The sequence below is a fragment of the Phocoena phocoena genome, chromosome 4 (genome assembly GCF_963924675.1).
Source record: "Phocoena phocoena chromosome 4, mPhoPho1.1, whole genome shotgun sequence".
Taxonomy (NCBI): Eukaryota; Metazoa; Chordata; class Mammalia; order Artiodactyla; family Phocoenidae; genus Phocoena; species Phocoena phocoena.
In genome coordinates this window covers 63,949,766-63,975,030 of record NC_089222.1, presented here as the reverse complement: position 1 = coordinate 63,975,030, position 25,265 = coordinate 63,949,766, and the positions used below count along the sequence as shown (strand labels likewise).

Here is a 25,265-nt window from a genome sequence, read left to right as displayed (position 1 = left end):
TTTTCTTTTTTTCTTGTTTTTGGCTGCATTGGGTCTTCATTGCTGCACGTGGGCTTTCTCTAGTTGCGTTGAGCGGGGACTACTCTTTGTTGCGGTGCACGGGTTTCTCACTGCGGTGGCTTCTCTTGTTGCGGAGCATGGGCTCTAGGCACTTGGGCTTCAGTAGTTGTGGCACGTGGGCTCAGTAGTTGTGGCTCACAGGCTGTAGAGCACAGGCTCAGTAGTTGTGGCACACAGGCTTAATTGCTCTGCAGCATGTGGGATCTTCCCAGACCAGGGATCAAACCCGTGTCCCCTGCACTGGCAGGCGGATTCTTAACCACTGTGTCACCAGGGAAGTCCTGATCAACTGATCTATTTGTGAATTGCAACACCATGACAGCAATGAAAATGACATATTTAAGAAGCAAAAGCAGTAACATGCAAATGATGTGGAAGTGCATTAGTCAAGAGGAATGGCATCCTGCTAAGTAGCACTTGTTGGAACTAATGAGAAGACAATTTAAGAATGTAATAGTTCATCACAACGATCAAGAGACTGTCAAGGGGTCAAGTGGTCTGTAAACAACATCATGGTGGCACCTGCTATATTAGCTTGCTACACTGCCATAGATTGGGCCCATAAGGAGTCCAAATAGATTTAGACAGTTTATTATTTACATAGACAGCAAAAGAAAGATCAGCATGGTATCTGCTACCTGCAGCCCTAATCCCACAGTATGACACCAAACAGGAGAGGCTGGATGACAGATTACAGGAACTGTGGGGACCGCTGTTGTTGAGGAGCAGGGCAGGGTCAGCAATTGCATGAAACTGAGAGTGAGTGCCCTCTTCAATTTTGCCCACCCTAATCCCTGCCTTGCTGAGGAGCCAACTCTAAACTACTGCCAAGCAAGGCAGGGAGGAGCTGAGTCCTGCCCAGATTAACGATAAAGAGACCAGATATTTCTCATTCTCGAGGTCAAGGAGACCTTCCTGACTACCCATGCATAGAAAGACTCCTTGGGGGCCAAAAAGGGAGGGGGCACCACCGCATAATACGTGGCGTCAACCTTCCCATAGGCTTCTGCGCTAGAATCCATCTTGGCTAAGAGGTGCGCACGCACACGGGGAGGACACTGAGTTATACCAAATACGGACTCTGAGTCAGGCAAAGCAAGATGATTGGCCAGAGGAAACCCAGAAGAAAGGCCCCATATAAGTGATTTAAACTACCACAAAGGCATGACTCTCTCTCTGAGCCCACCCATGTGTGTCTATTCACATGTACTTTTTTGCTCCTAATAAACCTTTTACTTGTTTCACTAAAAAAAAATAGAATAAAATAATAATAAACTGCCAAGCAGTTTTATAGACTTACACAGAAATTTGCAGCTGTACCTAAGGGGAGGGAGGTGCAAGGCAGAAAGTTCTGTGTTCAAATAAAACTAGGGAGATAGATGAGAAATGACCTGTGGCTGACTCCAAGATGTAGATGAGAAAAATGCCTCAAAATGGCTCCACACCATGCTGATCTCCACTTCCTCCAGGAACAATTTCAGAACTGTTAAGCCTTGCCTACATGGCCTTTGTGGAGGTACTCAAAAGTTGTTAGGATGGACGGCAGAATTGTTCCCATAGAGGCCGACATCTGAAAAGACAATACTGAATCTATTGCTTCCTACAGTAAGGGAAAGCTGTGCTGGTCATACATAGTCTCTCCAAGCAGAGCAGACTATTGATCTTACATATAGTTTTTGGGCAAGGTTGAATTCAGGGATTGGTGAATTTTAGAGGCAGTAGAGATTGATGCCACTTGTAAGAGGCTGGTTGATGTTGAATGTTGGCACTCAGAAGCGTGTGCCCTGGGCTGTTTGTGATTGGCTGGCTATCAAAAGTGAGAGGCTGGGACTTCCCTGGTGGCTCAGTGGTTAAGAATCCGCCTGCCAATTCAGGGGACACGGGTTCGATCCCTGGTCTGGGAAGATGCCACATGCCGCAGAGCAACTAAGCCCGTGCACTCTACTACTGAGCCTGCGCTCTAGAGCCCGCAAACCACAACTACTGAGCCCATGTGCCACAACTACTGAAGCCCACGTGCCTAGAGCCCGTGCTCTGCAACAAGAGAAGCCACCACAGTGAGAAGCCCATGCACCGCAACAAAGAGTAGCCCCCGCTCGACGCAACTAGAGAAAGCCCACGCACAGCAACAAAGACCCAACGCAGCCAAAAAAAAAAAAAAAAAAAATGAGGGGCTGTCCTTGATAGGTTGTCCTTGACGGATTAGATGGGTTCTGACTGCTACTTGTTTTCAGGGCTTCAAGGCAATGGGTACTTTCCTAGGAGTAGGAACCTGGTTTTATTTTCAACAGGTAAAAGAAAATCTATGAAAATAATCCTTAATCTTTGCTAAAATTGGTGAAACATTAGTGAATAAAACCGCTCCATTGTTTTTTTCTCTGAAACTTCCAGACTGCCTTCTAGCCCCCTGATGGACTGTGGAGACCGCCTGAGGCCAACTGCATCTTTAAAAACTTTGTCCCAGCCTGAATGAGGCTTTATTTATCTTTAGTCTCCTGCCTACAGCCTAGCACATAATAGGTGCTCAATTGGTGGTTGAAGTATTGGAAATCACAATCTTTAGGAATGGCAGAAGAAGAAAGAAATGGAAGGATTGGGCAGACAGGAAAGTTGAAGGTTTCACTATGTCGCTGTATGATGGTTCTGTAAATATTTGATATTAGTACCATACCCATTTAGGTGAAATGAATGATTTGTGTATTTTATGTGTTCCAGGTGTGTGTCATATCACATAATTGTGAGGATCCCAGATATCCGTCCCTGTTAAGAAGGATCGTGTAGATGAAAACTGTGATGAGGACACAGCTCCATCAACTTAGGGAACCTAGAACTTGTCCAGAGTAGCCAGCTCCTCTGGGCCAGCGGTTTGCAAATCTCGACTTGCTGGCAATTCCACTCATTTTCCATCGTCCTCCCTGATCTACTTTGTGCTGGGAGCAGGACAAGAGCCAACAAAGAGGAGGAGACAAGGATCTGCAGAGCGCGGGGCTGTGGTCCGGGGAAGGAGGAGGTCTGGGATGGATGATGGGCATCGGTGCCCTGGAGCGGCCCGGGGGGCGGGAGGCGATGCCGAGCTCACATTGGCCCAGCGGGTGCCCCTCCTCGCGGGGCCGGCCTAGCGCCCAGTGAAAGTGATATCGCCCTGGGGCCATGAGCTGAGGCGACCTCGGCGACTGAGGAAACATGGCTGAGTTTACGCGGCTGCAGAACTGCCTGGCGCTGATCCGCCTACGAAACCCGCCTGTCAACGCGCTCAGGTAACGGGCTCGGCCGCCTTCAGCCCGGGGACAGCGAGCAGGGTCTTAGCCGCCTGCCTGCAGTGGAGGCTTTGACTCTCCCCTGCTGGTTTAAACGGAGAGAGACACTGACACGGATTAAACCTGGGCATATGCCAGGGCCTTTTACATTGGTTAGCTCAGTTCCTGTTTGCAGAGAACTATCTCACTGGTAAGGAAACCGAGGCTGAGAGGCAGACAGATGGCTACGAAGCGGGGAGCTGGGATGGATCGGGTCTGTCCGTGCTCCCTTCGCGCTGGACTCTTCTGCTTGCTTGCAACTTTGACTTCTCAGCCGTACTTTCTATTCCAAAGGTCTTAGTGCAATGCTGGCTGGACCTTGATCCTTCACTTCCCAACCTCGAGTCCAGGCCACCCTTATAATGTGTGACTAAAAGTTTTAGGAATCCAACAATAAAGTGGCTTCACACTGTTAAAAATATAGATCCCCTTTAATGCCAACACAGTGAGTAAAAGAGGATTGTGTCCTGGCCCAGATGTGCAAAGGTATATCTCTTGGTCTGTTCTAAACCTTAAGGTCTTAGTGCTTCCGTGGAAGATCCATGTTGGGTTAAGCCCATATCAGAATAAGCCTATTAAATGGCATTTTCTGAAAAACTACTGTGGAGTACCTTCCTTGTTAAACTTGTAAAAGCATTACTTTTTAAAAGTGAGATTAACGCTGCTCTTTTGAAAGTTAATGACGTTATATAGGTTTGGTTCTCTTATATCTCTGAAAAAAGTATAGTGATACATCAGCCTAGGAAAGAGTCACCTATCCACAGGGAGTAGGATTAGAAGAAATGATAATTTACAGAGAACATAAAGCATAAAGAGAAAGACTTTTGGTCAAAATCCTTATCACATGACGTTGGAGCAAAAAGAGACTGTAATGAGAAGACATACTAATTTTAACTGAATTTTTATCCTACTATCATCAGATTTGATTTTATCATTAACACTAATACAATTATTTTAATATAAAATTTTGCATTTAAAAATATAAAAAATCAGAAATAAAATCATTCAAGGATGATAATGTCCACTTGCCACTCTCAGAAGAAAGCAAAATATTTATTATTTTGGCTTTGATGAAGAAAAACATGAGTAATATGATTACATATCAGTTTTGAACTTGACTGTATTCCTATTAGAATTACTAAATATTAGGACTCTGCCTTTACCTCTGCTCATAATGGGAAACTGTGCCCATCTAGAACTTGGGGAAAAAGGTTCCACAGTCTACTACCTATAACTAGGAATATTTTACCATAACTACTCAAAATGTTTCTGTTATTTAACCTGCCCCCTAGCCCCCCTTGCAGGAGAAATGTTAGTATCTACCTCATTAAGTTGTTGTGAGGTTTAAATGTGTTAGAGATTATAAACTGGCACTTAGCAGATGTTAGCTATCATTATTACTATTAGTCAGAAGGCCTGTTACAAGCCCCTACCAGCAGGCCCCACTGCTCAGGATTCATTGCAGCTACATCAAGATTTTCTCCACTTGGGAATAAATGCTTTCTTGCCTTTTCCCGTCTACCTTCTTCTGAACTTATATTTAGATAGAGGTGTGTGTGCCAGCACATTCATCAAGTTTAACAGGTTCCCAATTTTTTTTTTTTTTTTGCTTTACACTTTTCTTCTTTCCTTCCTTCCTTTCTCCCTTCCTATTTCTAATTTTATGTGGGAAATTATTTCTTCCTAGCTAAGTGAGAGATTCTTATTTGAATATTTTTGGGCCCAAACAAATAGTTCAAATCTTTCCTTGCTTCCTTTAGCCAGCCAGGTTTCCTTCTATTCAGGTGAATGCCAACCCTCTTTACAAGTGTAGGACATGTCTGATTACTAGGCCCATCTCCCAGAACAATGGCTTTCACACTTTTTAAAATTATAATCCACACAGGAATCCATGTTTTACATAGCAACCTAAGACACACACACATACAAATACATAACTGAAAACAAAGTTTCATGAAACTTATTTGTTTTGTTTGATATATTATATTTTCTTTTCTATTTCTTTGTTTGAAGAATGCTGGTCACAAGCCACGGCTTGATTCGCTGACCCCCGGCTTTAAAAAATTGTCACAAGAAAGGCTTCCTATAGTGACAGAAGCTAAAGATTTTTGGTCATCACTCATGAAATGTTACCTTTAGACTCCATTTCTCCATGCCTGACAATATTAAGGGGAGAAAATAATTTCTTAACCCCTGTGACCTTGACATTGCTACGAAGTTGTTGTCCTTTTCGCTCAACTAGAATCTAGTAAAGCTATATCTACTACAGCCATTTTCATTTTTTCCTGTGTTTGATATTTGCAAAATTAGCAAGAACATAAGAAATAAAAGAGTAGGGGTTGGTTGAAATGGGAAAAGCCAGCCTTGTCTCCTCAGTGGCGCAGATTGGGCTCATTTTCCAGCCATCATTTACCCAGAAGGAAATATGTGCCTTTTGGACTTCTCAGTAGTATGGATGGTTCAGAATCAGTTTTCCATTAGCAGATTTGGTTTCTAATTAACTAGTTGAAGGCAAGAGGTTTTGTTTGATTTCAGCTGGGTTAAATGGTGGAAAAAAGGTAAAAGGGAATTGCCATAAACAAGGGCAAGTATCTCCTTTATTCCCTGGGGTTTTAACTCAGTTGCTGGTCTGAACAATCTGGCTTAATGGACATTTGTTGTTGTTTGTTTTAAGATTTTTTTTCACTCTGTATAAAATGTTCCCCCAATACTTAGACCTCTAAGGCAAAACTGATTGGACTCTGGTTCTATCGCTTTTCCTTTAAGCAATTCCTCACCACTCTTCCCAGTTCTCCTCCTTTATCATCCCTTGGCACTTGTTGATCCTCTGCTTCATGGCAAATTCTCCTCTCTTGGTCTCTGTGACTTTGGGCTCCCTTGGTACTGAATCACTCTGCTGAGCCTCTCCCACCTCTTAGATCATCTAGATCTACCCTCAGCTCTCTCTTCTTTTTCTTTGGCAGACTCATTCAATCTTGGCTTTAACTATCTCCTCTGTGGATGACTCCCTCATCTACTGAAATTTGGCAAAGTCTACTACATGCCCTTTCTTTCCCAGACCTTGCCTTTACCGCCTAAATTAGTTAGGATTAGGCTTGGCTGCTAGTGACAGAAAACTCAAAATCATGATGGATTAAATAAGAAAAAGTTGATGTCTCTCACAGCAGCGTCCTGGAATGACTGGTATGGCTGCTCCACAATCATCAGTGATCCCAATTCTGTCTATCTTTTGCTCCGCCATCCTCAATAAACAGCTTCCACCTCTTGATCCATAATGGCTGCTCCAAATCTAGTCATCATATCTGCATTCCTGCCAGAAGTAGGGAGGAAAGAAAAAGCAAAAAGCATACCCAATCCTTTGAGGACTATTCCCAAAAGTTGCACGTACCAAATCCGTTTCCATCCCATTGGCCAGAAATTAATGCCTCGGGCTGACCTTACTGCTGGGAAATGTAGTCTTTATTTTGGGCAGCCATGTATCCAGCTAAAAACCAGATGTTTAATACTTCGAAGAATGTCGGGATGGAGGGATATTTGGGGGTAACTTGCAGCCCCTGCCACATCACTTAGACTGTTATTTTTAGACAATTTCAGTTTCTTATATTATGCCAATATGACAAATTGAAAAAACTTTCTTGGGACTTCCCTGGTGACGCAGTGGTTAAGAATCCACCTGCCAATGCAGGGGACACGGGTTCAATCCCTGGTCTGGGAAGATCCCACATGCTGCGGAGCAATTAAGCCCGTGCGCCACAACTACTGAGCCTGCTCTCTAGAGCCTGTGAGCCACAACCACTGAGCCCAGGCGCCACAACTACTGGAGCCCAAGTGCCTAGAGCCTGTGCTCCACAACAAGAGAAGCCACTGCAATGAGAACCCTGTGCACCACAACAAAGAGTAACCCCCGCTCACCACAACTAGAGAAAGCCCACACTCAGCAACAAAGATCCAACACAGCCAAAAATAAATAAATAAATAATTTATTTTTAAAAACAAGACTTTCTTTCCTCTCAGGAGTTCCACGTCACTTTCTCTGTACCTTTATTACAGCACTTATCTTAGTGTGATATTGTGTTGTGTACATTTTGTTCTCCCTAGGATGTTGTAAACCCTCACTGTACATAGGATATGTATATAATGTTTTCAAATTGATAGTGCTGATTCTAAGTGGTCAGAGTTACAGCAAAATGTAGGAAAACACTTTTTTTTCCTAAAGTTTATGTGTTTAATCAACTCAGTGCTTAATTTACAGTAGATACATATATTATTTGTTAAATTAGTGAAAGTTTAATGATAAGTATCTAGGATTTTCATACATCGTGTATATGTTTAATTTTTCATTGTTAGGAAAGGAAAAAAAATCGGAGATGGTAGAAATTTGATTCTGACTCATGCTTCATGTAATTTTTTTCCCTTTTAGTGAGACTGTTCTCCGTGGAATAAAAGAGGGTCTGCAGAAAGCTCTAACAGACCATACAGTAAAAGCCATTGTGATTTGTGGAGCAGATGGCATCTTCTCTGCAGGTAACCAGTGTCTAACCCTCTCCCACTCTCTCTGAAATCCTGCCACAGACTGAGATCAATGCTGCATTATCTGTCCCTGTGGGTAATACTATGGTGTGGGTAATGAATATGGGAGTTGAACGGGAATGAGAAACATTGTGGAGAAAGAGACAAGAGTCATAGGAGAGAACCCAGAGAAGATGCTGACCTTACTCTCTTTTATATTGGATTGGGCCTTTGGAGGACATTTAGTTCCAGGCTTGATGGCTATTATAGCTGCTAGTATACATCTGCTGGTACATATCTGCTCTGCATGTGTCTCCATCCTATGTGAGCTTGGGCAAGTCCCTTAAATCTCCTGAACCTCAATTTCTCTATTTATAAAATAGATACCATAATATTTATATATTAACAGGTTTTTGTGAGAGTAAATGAGATAACACATCTGAAAGCCCTAGAGCAGTGCTTGCATGCAGAACATGTTCGATAAATGTTATTTTTTATTTTACAGAGTCCTGCAATGGACTTCATTTTTCTTCTGATAGTCACCCATCTCAGTGACCATGCACTATTTATTGGGTTATCCTGTGAAGATGCAAAATAGTGACAAAATACGGCAAAAGCATCTGAAATGGTGATTTGTTCACTGGTATTTGTGGCACCTTTTCTTCTTTTCCCAAATTATACCCTTTGACAAAAGTCCCATGGATATGAAGGCCCATGTATTCTTACTGTAGCCAGAGGAATTTTTTTCATTTTTCTTCTTCTTCTTCTTCTTCTTTTTTTTTTTTTTTGCCAGAGGAATTTAATGTATGTCAGTGGTAACCTGAGAAGAAATAGATGTTGAAATCATAACAATGAATAAATATAAACACATTAATCATTATAATAATTACCATTTAGCTTACCTGCTATGTGCCAGTACCGTGTAGCTTATTTACTTATTAACAATGAAAATAGTAATATTTTTACATACTTTACATTTTAATCCTCAGTAAAGCCTACAGTTTCCATTTACAGATGAGAAGGCTAAGCCTAAGAGAAGTTAAATAATGGGCCAAACATTAACCAGCTATTAAATAGCTTACTCAACTGTTTGAAAACTTAAGGTTGGGAGCTCAAGATGGTGACTTTGAGGCATGGAGTGAGGGATCAGAATTATGAAAAATCAGAACCGATATTTCTTTGTAAAAAAGGAGGTAGGAGAGAACGTAGTTAGAGTTCAGAGGCAGCAAAAATAATTGTTCTGGAAAAGCATTAGGGATTGTCAGACTTGACTTAATGGACTTAGATAGAACAATGTGCCCAACAATCGGAAAATATGTATTCTTCTCCAATCTGCAATATTTACAAAAGTTGATCAGCTACTGGACTGTTGAAAGCTTATCTCAATAAATTTCATTTAGAATGTCTCTGACAACAGTGCAATCAAGTTAAAAATCAATAACAAAAATATAACTAGAGATTCTCATGTGTTTGGAAAATAAATTCATTTTTTAATAACCTTTGAGTCAAAGCAGAAATCATAATGTAATTTAGAAAATATTTTTAACTGAATGATAATAAAAACAATATATAAAACTTGAGGGATACAGTTAAAGCAAGGCTTAGCAGGAAATGTATGGCCTTAAATGTATATATCAGAAAAGAAAAAACACTGAAACATATTGTGGTATTTATATTAAGGAACTGACAAAGCAAACAGTAAAATAGATCCAAATGAAGTAGAAGGAAGGAAATGATAGAGGGGAAGTTACTAAAATAGAATATGAATGTGAATCAAGAGAACAATAATATCAAAAGTTCTTTGAAATACTAATAAAATTGATAAAGCTTCAGAGAGGCTTATCAAGAAAAAAAAGAGACAATACAAACAATACATATAAAGAATGACAAAAGGGATATCACTGAAGATGCTGTAGCCATTAAAAATGATAATATGAACAAGTAGAAAAACAGAGCTTACAAAATTGATTCAAGAAGAAAACAGAAAACCATTAAAGAAATTGAGTCAGTAATCAAAAATCTCACAAAGTAAATTCAAGTCCCAGATGACTTCATTGGTAACCTCTAACTGAAAAGTCAAGGAACATATCATTCTAATTTTACACAAACATTTCAGAGAATAAAAATAAGAGGGAACACTTTCTATATTAGTTTCCTGGGGCTGCCATAACAAGTGAGCACAAACTGGGTGCTTAAAACAATAGAAGTTTATTCTCTCAGAGTTCCAGAGGCTATAAGTTCAAAATCAAGATATCTGCAAGGCCATTCTTTCTCCAAAGCCTCTAGGGAAGAAGCCTTCCTTGCCTCTTCTAGCTTCTGTGGTTGCTGGCAATCCTTGGCATTCCTTGGCTTGTTGCTGCATTATTCCTATCTCTGCCTCTGTCTTCCTGTGGCTTTATCCTCTGTGTCCAAATTTCCCTGATCTTATATAGACCCACACTGATCCAGTATGACCTCTTCTTTACCTGATTATATCTGCAAAGACCCTATTTCCAAATAAGATCACATTCACAGGTTCTGGGTGGACACCGTTCTATCCAGTACACTTCCCAACTCATTTTGTGAGGCTAGTATAACCTTGATAACAAAACCTGTCAAGACAGTATGAAAAAGCAAAATTAAAGGCCAATTTTATTTGTAAACCTAGATATAAAACTCTGAAACAGTATATAATAAAACTGAATCTAACGATATATGAAAAGCATGATATATCACTTTCATCCCAGAAATACCAGATTCATTAAACATGAGAAATCAATGTAATTCATCCTATTAAAAGATTAAAGGAGGAAAATCATGTGATTATTTCAAGAGATTCAGAAAAAAACACTTGGTAACGTTTAGCATGCATTAAAGATTAAAATTCTTAGTAAACTAAATATAGAAAGAAAATGTCTTCATCAGGCAAAATGTATCTATCTTTAAAAACCTGCAGCAAACATCAAACAAAATGGTAAATTGAATGCTTTCCTTTTCAGAAAGAAATAAGACAAGGCTGGCTGCTATCACCATTTGTATTTGACATTATATTCTAGGCCCTGGCCAGCCTAGAAAAAGAAATAAAAGGTATAAGGATTGGGAAGGAAGAAACAGAACCATCATTATTCAGAAGAAATGAGTGTTTGTAAAAAATAAATCTATCAGAAAATTATTAGAATTAATAATAGAATTTAGGAATTTTGCTGGATGTAAAATCAGTATCCAAAAATTAATTGCATTTCTATGTGCCAGAGATAAACAGTTAAAAAGTGAAATCACTGTACTCTTGTCTGTGCCTTGGTTTCTATAAAATTGGGATGATCATACTAACCTTTTGCTGCAAGTAGAAGAATGTAGTATAACATTTAAGAATGTGAGCTGTAGAGTCAAACTGCCTGAGCTCAAATCCTTATTCAACCTGTTACAGAATCGTATGTCTGAACTAGTCACCTAACATCTCAAAGCCTTAAACTTAAACCTGTAAAATGGAAATTGTTAATAGACTATTTAACTTAGGTGTTAAGAAAATTAAATGAGACAATATATGAAACTACTTAGCCCAGTGCCTTATGTATAGTATTTATCCAACAAATGTTAATTGCTTCTGTTACTTGAAAAATTAGTTTAACCTAAAGTTACAAGAATAATAGACATGACATTCAGACTGAAGTTCACCTTGTTTCTCTAGAACCAAAAGGAATCTAAAAAAATAAAAATAAATAATAACAGTAGAGTGTGAAATATGATGGATTGGTGAGAAAAAAAGCATAATCCCTGAATGGATGCTAGATGAGGAGCAGGTAGGAAAAAAAAAAAAAAAAAGAAAGGCTGAACATGAAATAATTAATTTAACTTTTTAACTTGTACCAAGCTTAATATTTTCAAAGAACATATAATGCTATAGGGGAAAAGCTCACTACTATGTATAATGTTATGTGAAAAAAGGAAAATATAAAAAATGACTTTACAGAGTGTTCTCAATATTGTTAAAAATATATATTATAGTAAACATTCATTTAATTGTCACATCAGTCATTTAAGATAGGTATTGAAACAAAGTGGTTAAATAACTTACTCAAGGTCGCAAAGCAATTTACATACATGCGTTGGGAAAAAACTAAAAATTCACCAAAATATTACATTGTTATCTCTGTGTGGTGATATTTGGAGTAATATTTTTGTCCTTTATAATTTTGTGTATTTTTCAAAATTTCTATAATGCATATTATTTTTATAATTAGGAAAAGCAGTACATGTTGTTACTTTTATTGATCACAAAAAAGTCTATCACAGAAATGTAATTCTAAGCTGATTGATTAACATATAACTCACAAATATGTCTTCATTTTACCCTGAGGTTTTATATTGTAATGACTGATGCCCTTAACAAAGATATGGGTCTAAATTGCTGTGAATAGAGTTGGTGAGCAGTATCATGCAAAAAATGGGAATGGCTGACTCAATCTTAGAATCTTTGCTTCCCTTTTCTGAGCTTTCAAATTTTTCTAAAGGTAGAGTTACTACTATCATATGGAAAGACAGATTTTAGATTACAGGACTTCTGATAAAGATTTGAGGATTTTCTCTCATATCTTTCTACATTTTCCAGGCTACTTGTTCCTTTACTGTGTCTGCAACCAAAGGATAAAGAGTTTCATGGGTCCAAAGAGGTCTGAGATTCCTTAAGTGTAATCTGGTAACTTATTGTTCTATAGCAAAGCCCAAGTCTTCTTCAACTCTCTTTTTTCCTTGTCTTTGTGTTCTTAGGTGCTGATATCCGTGGCTTCAGTGCTGATAAGACCTTTGACTTGACATTGGGAAGTGTAGTAGATGAAGTACAGAGAAACAAGAAGCCTGTGGTGGCAGCTATCCAAAGGGTGGCTTTAGGAGGGGGACTGGAGCTGGCCCTGGGCTGTCACTATAGGATTGCCCATGCAGAGGTAACAGAGGGGATCCATATGGGATTTGATGTAGGGAGCTTTTCTTTAGAGCAAGCTCTAAATGTAGTCATAAGCATCAGAGGTGATCATTTTGAATGGTTAGCTTACTGGTTCACAACTCTTAGGTTTTTCTAGCACTGGTGTTCTGCTGTTACATACAAGTACAGTGTTACTCTTTGTTGAAATGTTGAAATATGTCCATTCTAGTTGATAAAGAGTTACTACCCTGAGCCTGTGACTGTCCCATCACTTCCCCTAACCCTAGCCTTTGGACCTTCCCATGACCCACTAGCTAAAGGGGAACTCCTGTACAGGACACCCAGGACCTTGCTCTAGTACTATGGCCCACATCAGATTTCACTGAGCCATACTCATGCAGTATGAGGTATTAATATTTTGACTATCACCCCTGAGTGTACATACTTATTTAAATTTTTGTTTCCTATCTCAAACATTTCAGTTTTGTGGTCTCATAATTTTTAGTACCTAAAAGACAAGTTCCTATTGGAAACTGTGCACAACTAGTAAATCCATGTATTTCTGGAAATAGATTTAATTTGGGTTATTAGACATGTAGATTGAGGTTTGTGATACCAGTCTTATAATAGTAATATTTTTATAAGTAATACATTTTTCTAATAATAAAGATAATATTCATCATTGTAATAGACTATAAAATATAGGAAAGTACAAAGATGTAAAACTGAAGTCACCATAAACTCACAGTTCAGAAATAACCACTATTGACATTTTATTTTTTTTCTTCCTTGTCTTTTTCCTGTGTAATTTTTTTTCTTTGCAATCAGTTTTTAAAAAAAAAAATACATTTGGAATTTTATTGTATTTCACTTGTACTCTATTTTTATACTAATACTGTATCTAAATTATTATTAAATATTCTTTATCCATTCTACCAATCTCTACCATTTACATTTAACATAATTACTGATAAGGAAGGACTTTTGCCATTTTGCTATTTGTTTTCTACGTTTTATATTTTTTCATTCCTCAGTTCCTCCATTAATGCTTTTGCTTGTATTAAATGGATAAGTTCTAGTACCCTTTTAATTCTCTTATTGTTTCTTTCACTGTATATTTTTGAGTTATTTTCTTAGTGGTGGTTGCCCTGGGGATTAACATCTTAATTTCTGATAAGCTAGTTCAGATCAATACCAACTTAATTTCAATAGTATGTAAAAAATTTGCTCCCATATAGTTCTGTTACACACCACCTTTATGCTGTTATTGTCACAAATTATATCATTATACATTGCATGCCCATCAACATAAATATATAATTATTGCTTAATGTAGTGGTCTTTTAAATCAGGTAAGGGAAAAGAGGAATTGCAAACAAAAAATTACATTAATACTGTCTTTTATATTTACCTGTGTAGTTACCCTTTAACAGTGTTCTTTATTCCTTCATGTGGATTTGAGTTACTGTCTAGTGTCTTTTCATTTCATCCTGAAGGATTTCTTGTAGGGCAGATCTGCTAGCAACAAATTCAATTTTTATTTATCTGAAAATATCTTAATTTGCCTTCATTTTTTAAAATAAATTTTTATTTATTTTTTAATTTTGGGCTGTGTTGGGTCTTCGTTGCTGCATGTGGGCTTTCTCTAGTTGCAGTGAGCAGGGGCTACTCTTCACTGTGGTGCGCAGGCTTCTCATTGCGGTGGCTTCTCTTGTTGTGGAGCACAGGCTCTAGGCACTTGGGCTCCAGTAGTTGTGGAGCATGGGCTCAGTAGTTGTGGCTCACGGGCTGTAGAGTGTAGGCTCAGTAGTTGTGGTGCACGGGCTTAATTGCTCCACGGCATGTGGGAATCTTCCTGGATCAGGGCTCGAACCTGTGTCCCCTGCATTGGCAGGCAGATTCTTAACAACTGCGCCACCAGGGAAGTCCCAATTTGCCTTCATTTTTAAAGACTAGTTTTGCTGGGTGTAGAATTCTTGGTTGACAGTACTTTTCTTTCAGTACTTTGAACGTGTCACCCCACTGGCACTGGTCTCCCTGGTTTCTTTTTTTTTTTTTTTTAATTAATTATTTAATTTATTTTTGGCTGTGTTGGGTCTTTGTTGCTGCGTGTGGGCTTCATCTAGTTGCGGTGAATGGGGTCTACTCTTCCTTGCGGTGCGCAGGCTTCTTATTGTGGTGGCTTCTCTCGTTGCAGAGCACGGGCTCTAGGTGCATTGGGTTCAGTAGCTGTGGCATGTGGGCTCAGTAGTCCTGGCTAGCGGGCTCTAGAGTGCAGACTCAGTAGTTATGGCACATGGGCTTTGTTGCCCCGTGGCATGTGGGATCTTCCCAGACCAGGCTTCAAACCCAAGTCCCCTGCATTGACAGGTGGATTCTTAACCACTGTGCCACAAGGGAAGCCCTCTCCATGGTTTCTGATGAGAAATTTGCTGTCAATCTTATTGGAAATATTCCTTAAAAATATCATTTTAAATGGTTGCATAATTTTTCATCTTATAGATTTATCATAATTTATTTAACCATTTCCCTATGTTGTTTTAATTTTTTATAAAACTTACAAATAAAGACACATATCCTAAGTGTTCCTTTTTCTGTGTTCCTAATACCATGACTTTCTGCACACTGAGTGCAGATCTAAGTTATAAGCAATAGTAAGTCAGGGGATAGGGATGACCACTGGCGGGAAAAATGGTGATCAACTGCTAGGAAAGTCTCATGTGAGAGAGGCTCAAACATTCCAGGTATTTTGGAGCTGTTGGCATCACAATTTGGGCAAATGGCAGTCTGTATTTAAATACCCTCCTCCTCCCATCCTTATACCTGGAAAATGCCTAACAGAGCTTTGGCCACTTTTAAGGCCAAGAGAGACATGTGATTAAGGTCTCAATCTCACCCTCTCATCTGGACTGAGGTTGCTGCCTGACTTTCTTCCTTTCTTCCTCCCTTCCTTTCTTCCTCGCTTCCTTTCTTCCTCCCTTTCTTTCTTTCTCTTTTTATAATAGCTTCATTGAGATATAATTCATATACCATATAATTCACTCATTTAAAGTGTACAGTCCAGCGGTATATTAGTGTATTCACAGAGTTATGCAATCATTACCACAGTTGATTTTAGGATATTTCATCACCCTCAAAAGAAACTTCACACCTTTTAGGAGTAAACCATCATTTCCCTCTCCCCCAGTCCTAGCAATTACTAATCTACTTTCTGTCTATATGGATTTGCCTATTCTAGACACTTCATGTAAGTGAAAACATACAATATGTTGTCTTTTGTGTCTGGTTTTTTCCACTTAGGATTGTTTTCAAGGTTCACCTGTGTTGTAACATGTCATTAGTATTTTATTCCTTTCCATGGCTGAATATTTCTTTTTATGGATATACCACATTTTCTTTATTCATTCATTACTTGATGGACATTTGGATTGTTTCTTCTTTCTTGGATTTATGAACAATGATGCTATGAAAATTTTTGCACAAGTGTTTTTTGTGGGCATGTTTTCATTTCTTTTGGGTATATATAGAGGAGTGGAATTGCTGGGTCATATGATAACTCTATGGTTAACCTTTGAGAAACTGCCAAACTGTTTTCCAAAGTGACTGCATCATTTTATGTTCTCACCAGCAATGTATGAGGGTTTTGTATGCTCTACATACTCTCTAAAACTTGTTATTGTATGTCTTTTTTATTATAGCCATCATAGTGGGCATGAAGTGGTACCTTGTAGTTTTGATTTGCATTTCCCTGATGGCTAATGATATTGAGCATCTTTTCATGTGCTTATTGGCCATTTGTATATTTTTGGAGTAATGTCTATTCAGATGCTTTGCCCATTTGAATTGGATCATTTGTCTTTTTATTATTGAGTTATAAAAGTTCTTTATATATTCCACATATATTATTAGCAACTATTTTTTCCCATTCTGTGAATAATAGAGTCAGAGAAGAATTGTGTAAGAAGCTGGGGATGTGTTTCAACATGAAGACTTAGGGATGACACAGCTCTATTTATGCTATTAATTAAAGGAGAGGGTGTGCACTAATTTTCTCTGTAGAAACTCTCACTGAATTCTATGCAGCAATGTTTTTGAGGATGTGAGAAACCCAGGGGAATGCTTGCCTTGACTCTGAATATATCATCTCATTCTAATGACCTTTATGCCTTCAATCTTCGATAGGCTCAAGTTGGCTTCCCAGAGGTCACACTAGGACTCCTTCCTGGTGCAAGAGGAACCCAGCTTCTCCCCAGACTTATTGGAGTTCCTGCTGCACTTGACTTAATTACCTCAGGTCAGTACTAACCCTGCCAATGTCTGTCTAGTTCAATGTGAGGAACTGGACTAGGATTTAGAAACATTCTGGCTTGACCATTCCCTACCCATGTAATTTTAAGAGGATACTTTAACTTCTTTGATGTCAATTTTCTCATCTTTAAATGTAAAGAATGCCTTTTCTGAGAGCTTCTCAAAAGTTACCATGAAGAGCAAATGTGAGTGCTTTCTAAATGAAAGTATATACAAAGCCCTAATCACATTTAAGTGTCTACTCATAGACACTGGTTTCACATAGGGTGCATTATATTCAGATCTAATTTAGAAATTATAATATAAACAAGAATTAAAACCAGAATTTCCAAGGAAAGATTTCAAATTTTAGTTTGGAAATGACTGCATTTTTCATTTCCCAGGTGATAAGGTGTTAGCTTCAAATAGAAGTTTTCTCTTTCAATAGGGAATGTGAACAATGCAACACTAGAAATCATCTAGAGACCCTGAATTTACCAAATATGATAAGACATAGAAAGATATTGCCAGTCAAAGTGAGGTTGGATGAAAGAACATACATAACTATTTACTCCAAACAGGTGGAACTAATGAGGCCTTGGGCCAGACACTTTACCTCTCTGTGCCTTAGTTTCCTCATAAATGTTTATGACAATAGCACCTACCATATGGTGGTGTGGTGAAGATTAGACACCTTAATGCATACAATGTGCTTAGAACAGTCCTAGACATGGTAAAAAGTGTTAGCTATATGTTATTATTCCCATATCTGACTTTAGTGAAAGAGGAGGATTGAGTAAAAATAAGATGAGGATCTTAGTAATAGACTATATCCCAAAGAATGGGCAATAAAAAGAGCACAATCTTTAGAATCAAAGACCTGAGCTTGAATCCCAGCTGTACCACATATAAACAATATGCCTTGTACAAATTAATTTTTGCTCACTCATACAGCAGCTGTTTAATTTTTTCTCATGTGCTGGGCCCTGTTGTAGGCAGTGGGACTATAGAGGTAAATCAAACCTACAAAAACTCCTGCCCTTATGGATATTATATACAGAAAACAACAACAATAACAATAATTATCAATTCAAAAATGCACAGTGTTTTCCACATCTTTGAAATCAGGACGCCTCTTACATTCATTGTGAGTTGTGGTTTGATTGGCAGTGTTTTTCTTCCCTTGTTTCTGTGGGTCAGGAATTTGGGAACAGCTTAGTTGGGTTCTAGCTCAAGGTTTCTCATGAAGTTGCAGTCAAGATACTGACTGGGGCCACAGTCATCTGAAAACTTGACTGGGGCTGGAGGATCTACTTCCAAGATCTACTTCCAAGATGATGCACTCACATGGATGGCTGCTGCTGACTGTTGGCAGGAGGCTTCATTTCCTCTCCACATGGACCTCTCTCTAGAGCTACCTGCATACCCTCACAGCATGGAAGCTGGCTTCCTCTAGAGTGAGTGATCCAAGAGAGAGCAAGGCAAAGACTGCAATGTCTTTTATGACCTAGCTTTGGAGTCATGTGCCATCTTTTCTGAGCTATTCTATTGATTATACAAGTCTTCCCTATCCAACTTGGGAGGGGAACTTGAATACCTAGAGGTCAAACACATGGCAGGTCACTTTGTAGACCAGCTACCACACTGTATACTCTTCTTAAACTCCATGCCTACCTATTATGTAAGTAGTATACATGGTATGTTAGATGGAGATCAGTGCTAAGGAGAAAACATAAAGCAGAAACGGGAAATGTAAAATGATAGGGCTGGGGGTTGGGTAATATTTTAGGTAGGATAGTTGGGAAAGGCTTTCCTACAAAATGAATGTGAGTGAATACCTGAAGGATGGAGGAAGCTTGTTATGCCAATATCTGGAGGAAGATATTCCACACAGAGAAAATAGCCAATACCAAGCCCTGAGGTAGGGGCATACTTGGAAATTTCAAAGAACAGCAAGAAGGTCAATGAAGCTAGAGTAAGATGAGTAAGGGGAAGAGTAGTAGGGGGTGAAGTCACATCAGGTAGGGACTTGAAGATTATAGAGAGAACTTTGGCTTTTCTTCTGAATGAGGTAGAAAGGCGTTAGAGTGTTTTGAGCAGAAAACTAACAAACATGCTGTCACTTATGTTTTTTAAAAGATCACCCTGGCTACTGAAAATATATTAATTGGAGGTAAGGCCAGAAATAGGAAGACTGATTAGAAGCCTGCTTTAATAATCCAAGGGAGCCATGACGGGAGGTTAGACCTGAGTGGTAACAATGTAAATGGAGAGACATGGTCAAATTCTGGATATATTTTGAGCCAACAGGATTTTGTGACAGACCAAATGTGAGAGGTGAGGGAAAGGGGAGAGAAAATGATGATTCTAATGGCCTCAACAGCTGGAAGGATGGCGCCATTATTGAGAAAAGGGGAATTCTGCTGGTAGAGCAGGTTGTAGGGAGGAATCACAAGGGCTTAGTTTTGGACATGTTAAGGTTTGACATCCAACTTGAGGTGTCAGATAGACAGTTGGATAGACTGGCCTGAAATTTAGAAGGGAGATTGTCTGAACTTCTCTCAGTCTTCATTTTCTCATCAGTAAAACAACCACGTAGTTGTGTAAGGAATAATGAAATTACATGACTTGCTTCTGGTATAGTACCTGTTACAGAGGAGACATTTTATAAATGGTAACTGTGGTAGGCATAATAATGCCTCTCTCCAAGATGTCCATGTCCTAATACCTAGAACCTGTGAATATATTACCTTACATTCGAAAGGGACCTTGCAGGTGTGATTAAATTAAGGATCTCAAGATGGGAGATTATTCTAGATTGTCTAGGTAGGCACAATTTATCACAAGCATCCTTAGAAGAGGAAGGCAGGAGGGAGAGAAGATGATACACAGCTGGCTTTGAAGATGGAGGAAGAGAAGAAGAAATGTAGGCAGCCTCTAGAGGCTAGAAAAGCCCAGGAACAGATTCTCTCTCAGAGCCTCCAGAAGGAGCACAATTCTGCTGACCTATTTTAGATTTCTGACTCCTAAACTAAGATAATAAATATGTGTTGTTTTCAGATGCAATGTTTGTGGTAATCTGTATAGGAAACGAATACAGTAGCCATTAATAATGATGATATTAAGACTCTTGCTTCTGGAAAACATTTTTTTTCCTAAGAAGGGATGCTAAAAAACTGTTACTGAAAGTTGAAGATTCCCTACTGATGTTAATGAAGAAAAATACCAGCTCTATAGGCACTGCCCCCATAGGAAATTAATAAGTAAATAAATTTAGATTAAATTAATAAATAGCTAACCTTTTCTGCTCTTCTGAAAGCCATAAGAGAGATAATTCTGGAAAGTGGAACAATTACAACAACCACTGCTTCTCCACAATTCCCTTAAAATGCCACCTGAAAACAACTGAATCTTTAGCAGTAACCACAAAACACACACTTGGGCACAATGCAGTTCATTCCCTGATGTTCTCTGTCCAATCAAATGATGAAAACCACAGTGCCCTGATGTTCCTTCTGCTGTTATTTTCTAGGTCCCGTCTTTCTTTTTCACTGAACAGCATAGAAAGCCTCTTCTCTATTCTCATAGAGCTTTGTCTCAGCCCCATAGTTACTTTATGATCTTTCCCAGGACAGGGATGCCCTCAGACTCTAGTCTTTGATGAGGTACCTCTTGCCACCCAGGGTACTGGGGAAGAAGCTGCGAATGGCATCTTTATCCTGCCAGTCTTTCAGATTTAGTTAGGTCCATGTGGGTTTTCTCTATACTCGAACAAGATGTTAAGGGTGAGTTTTAATACCCAGGGCTCCCAGTCAGCAATAATAAATATCAGCAAATATTATTTCATGACTAAGACAAACAAAACAGACCAAAAAAAAAAAAAACAACCTATGAAAATATTCTGTGTCATTAGAAAAATGAAACATAAATGTGAGTCTGTTGAAACAGATTAAAGGCAACAAAAAATCTTAGAAAACTCACAATATTCTAAATTAGAAAAGAAAATATTTTATTTATTAAATAAGAACACGCTGTTTAAAATCAAAACATTAGCCAAAATAACTTTGAAGCAATAAAAAAAAAGATGCAATAGAACAGACTACTGAATCAGCAACATAGAGGATAGAGACACGTTTATAGAATTCAGAAGAATTTCTAAAAAAAATACAGAAAATGTAAATGAAGGCAGCAGACATGAGAGGTCTATAATAGAGGCCTCTGCTATGAATAATAAAAGCTCCCAGAGCACAAAGCGACAGGGGGAGAAGCAATAACCATAGGAAAAATAGAAGAATCTCTTCAGATACATAAAGGAATCAGAGATTGTACTTTAGTAAGCACCTCATTTTCCTGGAAAAACTGATGAGATGTCAATGCCTTGTATTTTGATAAAGATTTTAAATTTCCACGAAATAGACTCCTGCAAGCTTCCAAAGGATAAAAACAAAACACAACAAAAGGTTACTCTTGAAACAGCTAAAATCACTTCAGCCACAAATAAATTCTCAACGTATGGAACATTTGTATACTAAGATGCTATACAGTCTTAAATGTGGTCTAAATCAGGAGTTCTTAAAGTGCAGCCCAGGAACTCCTAGGTGTACCTAAGACTATTGTGTATGGGGGGGCAGGGGGTGGGGGTGGGGTCCATGGAGTCAGAACCATTTTCATAATAATAAGATATTGCTTGCCTTTTCCACTCTCATTCGCTTACATATATACAGTGGAATTTTCCAGAGGTTATTGTATGCCATGTGGTATCAAAACAGATTGAATGCAGAAGCAGAAATGAGAATCCAACTGTCTTCTATTAAGCCAGACATTAAAGAAATTTGCAAAAATATAAAACAACACTCCTCACTAAATTTTTAAAATTTTGAAAATAGAGTTATTTTGCATAAAAAATTATTTATGTTAATATGTAATAGGCTTATCATGGTTATTTTAAAGTGATTTAATAAAGATACATTTTTAAAGTTCTCAGTTATAATTTCTAATATAGTAAATATTAATAGAAATAACCCATATAAAAAAAAGCTCTTTGGCGTATTCCATAATTTTTAAGAGTGCAAAGGGGTCCCAAGACTAAAAAATTTGAGAACTGCTAATCAATACACTTTAAAACAAAATAAATTTATTTAATTAATTTTGTTTATTTTTGGCTACATTGGGTCTTCGTTGCTGTGTGTGGGATTTTCTCTAGTTGCAGCGAGCAGGAGCTACCCTTAGTTGTGGTGTGCGGGTTTCTCATTGTGATGGCTTCTGTTGTTGCAGAGCACAGGCTCTAGACACGCATGCTCAGTAGTTGTGGCTCACGGGCTCAGTAGTAGTGGCTCTCGGGCTCTAGAGCACAGGCTCAACAGTTGTGGTGCAGGGGCTTAGTTCCTCTGTGGCATGTGGGATCTTCCCGGACCAGGGCTCGAACCCTTGTCCCCTGAATTGGCAGGCGGATTCTTATCCACTGCACCACCAGGGAAGCCCCAATACACTTATGTTTTGACACAGAAACCACAATACAAAACAGTGCATACATGGTCCAAATTAGAAAATAATGAGTCTATATTATTACTAATATATAATTACTAGTGTAAAATTTATACAGTTACTAATATATAATTAGACTAAAGCCTAAAATGGCTTTTTCCCCCTTTAAATGGGGAGATGTTATAAATTCTTTAGAGCATGAAAAGGGAGTTAAAAACTAAATTTCTTGTCTTCAATAAATTAGATTAGAAATTGCTTTAATTTACAGTGGTATGATAAGTACACTTTTAAGAATGTGAACTATTTTAAGTACCTAATGCAGAATTCATAAGAGGATGCTTACAATCAACCCAACATACTACAGAAATTCAAAGCACATGAGAGGGTTAATTCTGCAAAAGACAAAATAGAAAGGAAGCAAAGCAGCATAAAATATAGGGGGAGGGCTTCCCTGGTGGCGCAGTGGTTTAGAGTCCGCCTGCTGATGCAGGGACGCGGGTTCGTGCCCCGGTGCGGGAGGATCCCACATGCCACGGATAGGCTGGGCCCGTGAGCCATGGCCGCTGAGCCTGCACATCCGGAGCCTGTGCTCTGCAATGGGAGAGGCCATAACAGTGAGAGGCCCGCGTACCGCAAAAAAAACCCCCCAAAAACCCCCAAAAAAACCAAAAAAAAAAAAAAACAAAAAATATATATATTATAGGGGGAAATCATAATAGTGTGAAATGAGTCTGTAAATTCTAAGGTTTATAGAAATTAAAGCATGTGGGGGAATATTGAGGAATTGTGTGTTCCTGCTTTCAGTATTAAGCCTGAAAGGCAAGAATATCTTGGAGGAAATCAGGAAGGAATCTGGCTTCTTTGACAAAAAGAAATAAAGTGAACTAAGATTCACCTTTTTCAAAGCACTGCTGCTTATAGAAATATCACTATTATTAACATGATGAAGAAAAGAGGTAAAAATAGTAAGAATATGATAGATTTTGATTTGCATAGAGAAGGTCACAGTGAATTAGAAGAAAGCTAACATTGGAATCATACACCTAACTTTTTATTTTATTTTATTTTTTAACATCTTTGTTGAACACCTATCTTTTTAAGTAGTCTGTACAATTTTAAGGGGACTTTAAAATGGCATCTGGAAAGGATTCCATGTAGAAATTTTTTTCTAAAGCTTGGAAAAGAAGCCACAAAGAAAATTGGAAAGAATTGAGATTACCTGGCTTGGAGAAGTCTCAACTTCAGTTGCCCCAGTCTCTTTATAGTAGATCTAGGGAGGGCTTTTATTAGATTGGACAGTGGTTATTATCTACACTCACAAGAAAGAACAAGAAAGCACAAGAAAGAACAAGTTTAAATCTCAGCATGAGGATTTGGGTTGGATATACAGAGCTGTGTCTTCAGGTCCTTGAAACAGAATAAAAGTACCTGAAATCTCATTGACTCCGTAAGAACAGTAGTGGTCCTTCCAACTTTTGTGAAATCCAGGTCAGAAGAAAACATTACAGCTAACGGAATTTTCAGTTCATCCTGTGGACATCTCATGTTTCCCCTGCTCAGTTGCCCCAAAGATCCTTTTAGTACCCAGGTTTTCATATTCCATTCCGTGTCCCTTTGGGCCCCTTAACCTAGAGAGTCTGATTTACTCACCCCTCACTCAAGTGATTTTGTACAGAGGAGACTTCACCCTTGAAGCCACTTGCCCACCCTCCACTGCCCTCCTCACCCCAGGCGGAGATCTGGAAGACTGTTTTCAAAGGCATTTCCAGAAAACTGCCCAAATATTGCTGTTACAGAGTGACCCCTGCCCAAAATCATTGAATTGTCAATCTGATCAAGAAAAGCCATTGGTAGCTCTCCGAAGCACTAAAACTGGGAATGGAGGGTTTGTCTCAGAGATGGCAACCACCAACACTCTGTAAGAGCAGCAAAGACCATGGAGTTGTTGCCACCAAGACTGACTTGGTGATTGCTCTTCAGAAGCCCAGATGGTGCTGGTAAACAAGCAAGCAATGTGTCGCTGTCTCTCTCCTGCTCCTGTGGTGAGGGAAGCTTATATCCCTTAACCTCCTGCTTCAGAGTGTGCAGATCAAATTACGTATCTATGCCTGCTGGAGAACGTGGGAGTAATGCAAACCCTCATCAAACTTCTGTAACCTCCTAGAGCTTCCAGTCTATACCAGAGGCTGCCAGTGTCACTAGTGGATGGTAGATGCTCCTGGCATCACCACCACCAGACACTAGATGTCACCACCTGTGCACTGAGATTTACGCTGTTGCTGTTCCTTAATGTTACTCACTCCAGCTAAAAACCCTCAGTTGAGCACTCAGTTTGCTAAGCTTGGGATCATGGGACACACCGTAGTGCCAGGTCTGAAGGAACAATTGTCTGATCATCTCTGCTTCTTTTTTAGCTTCCTTTTTAGCTCCAAAGCTCACACATTAGCAATTCCACAAACTAAGGGAGGGTCGAGATGCTGGGTAGCCAAAAAATGGCAGAGGTCCACCCCACTTTTCCTGTGAAATTTTGATTATAACTTATGTGATATCAACTTAATAATTCTTCTCCCCTGTCTATCCAACTATATTTGTGTTTGAGCTCAGTTCGTAATCAATGGCAGCCCATGGTGTATGCTAGTATAAGAACAGATAGTATTGCTATTGCTGTGCTGCTACTACCTCTGTTATTTTTTTATCTCTATTATTATCAAACAATAAATCCACATTATTAT

General features: G+C 38.9%; 1 protein-coding gene across 1 annotated transcript in view; it reads left to right on the top strand.

Moving 5' to 3' along the window:
- The first annotated feature begins 3,216 nt into the window (after nt 1-3,216).
- The window catches only part of EHHADH (enoyl-CoA hydratase and 3-hydroxyacyl CoA dehydrogenase), a 50,253-nt gene continuing 28,204 nt past the window's right edge, over nt 3,217-25,265 (top strand). Inside the window, exons 1-4 of the mRNA XM_065876512.1 lie at nt 3,217-3,317; nt 7,777-7,880; nt 12,612-12,784; nt 16,945-17,056. Coding sequence (XP_065732584.1) covers nt 3,244-3,317; nt 7,777-7,880; nt 12,612-12,784; nt 16,945-17,056 — 463 coding nt within the window. The 5' untranslated portion in view covers nt 3,217-3,243. The remainder of the gene's footprint in view (nt 3,318-7,776; nt 7,881-12,611; nt 12,785-16,944; nt 17,057-25,265) is intronic.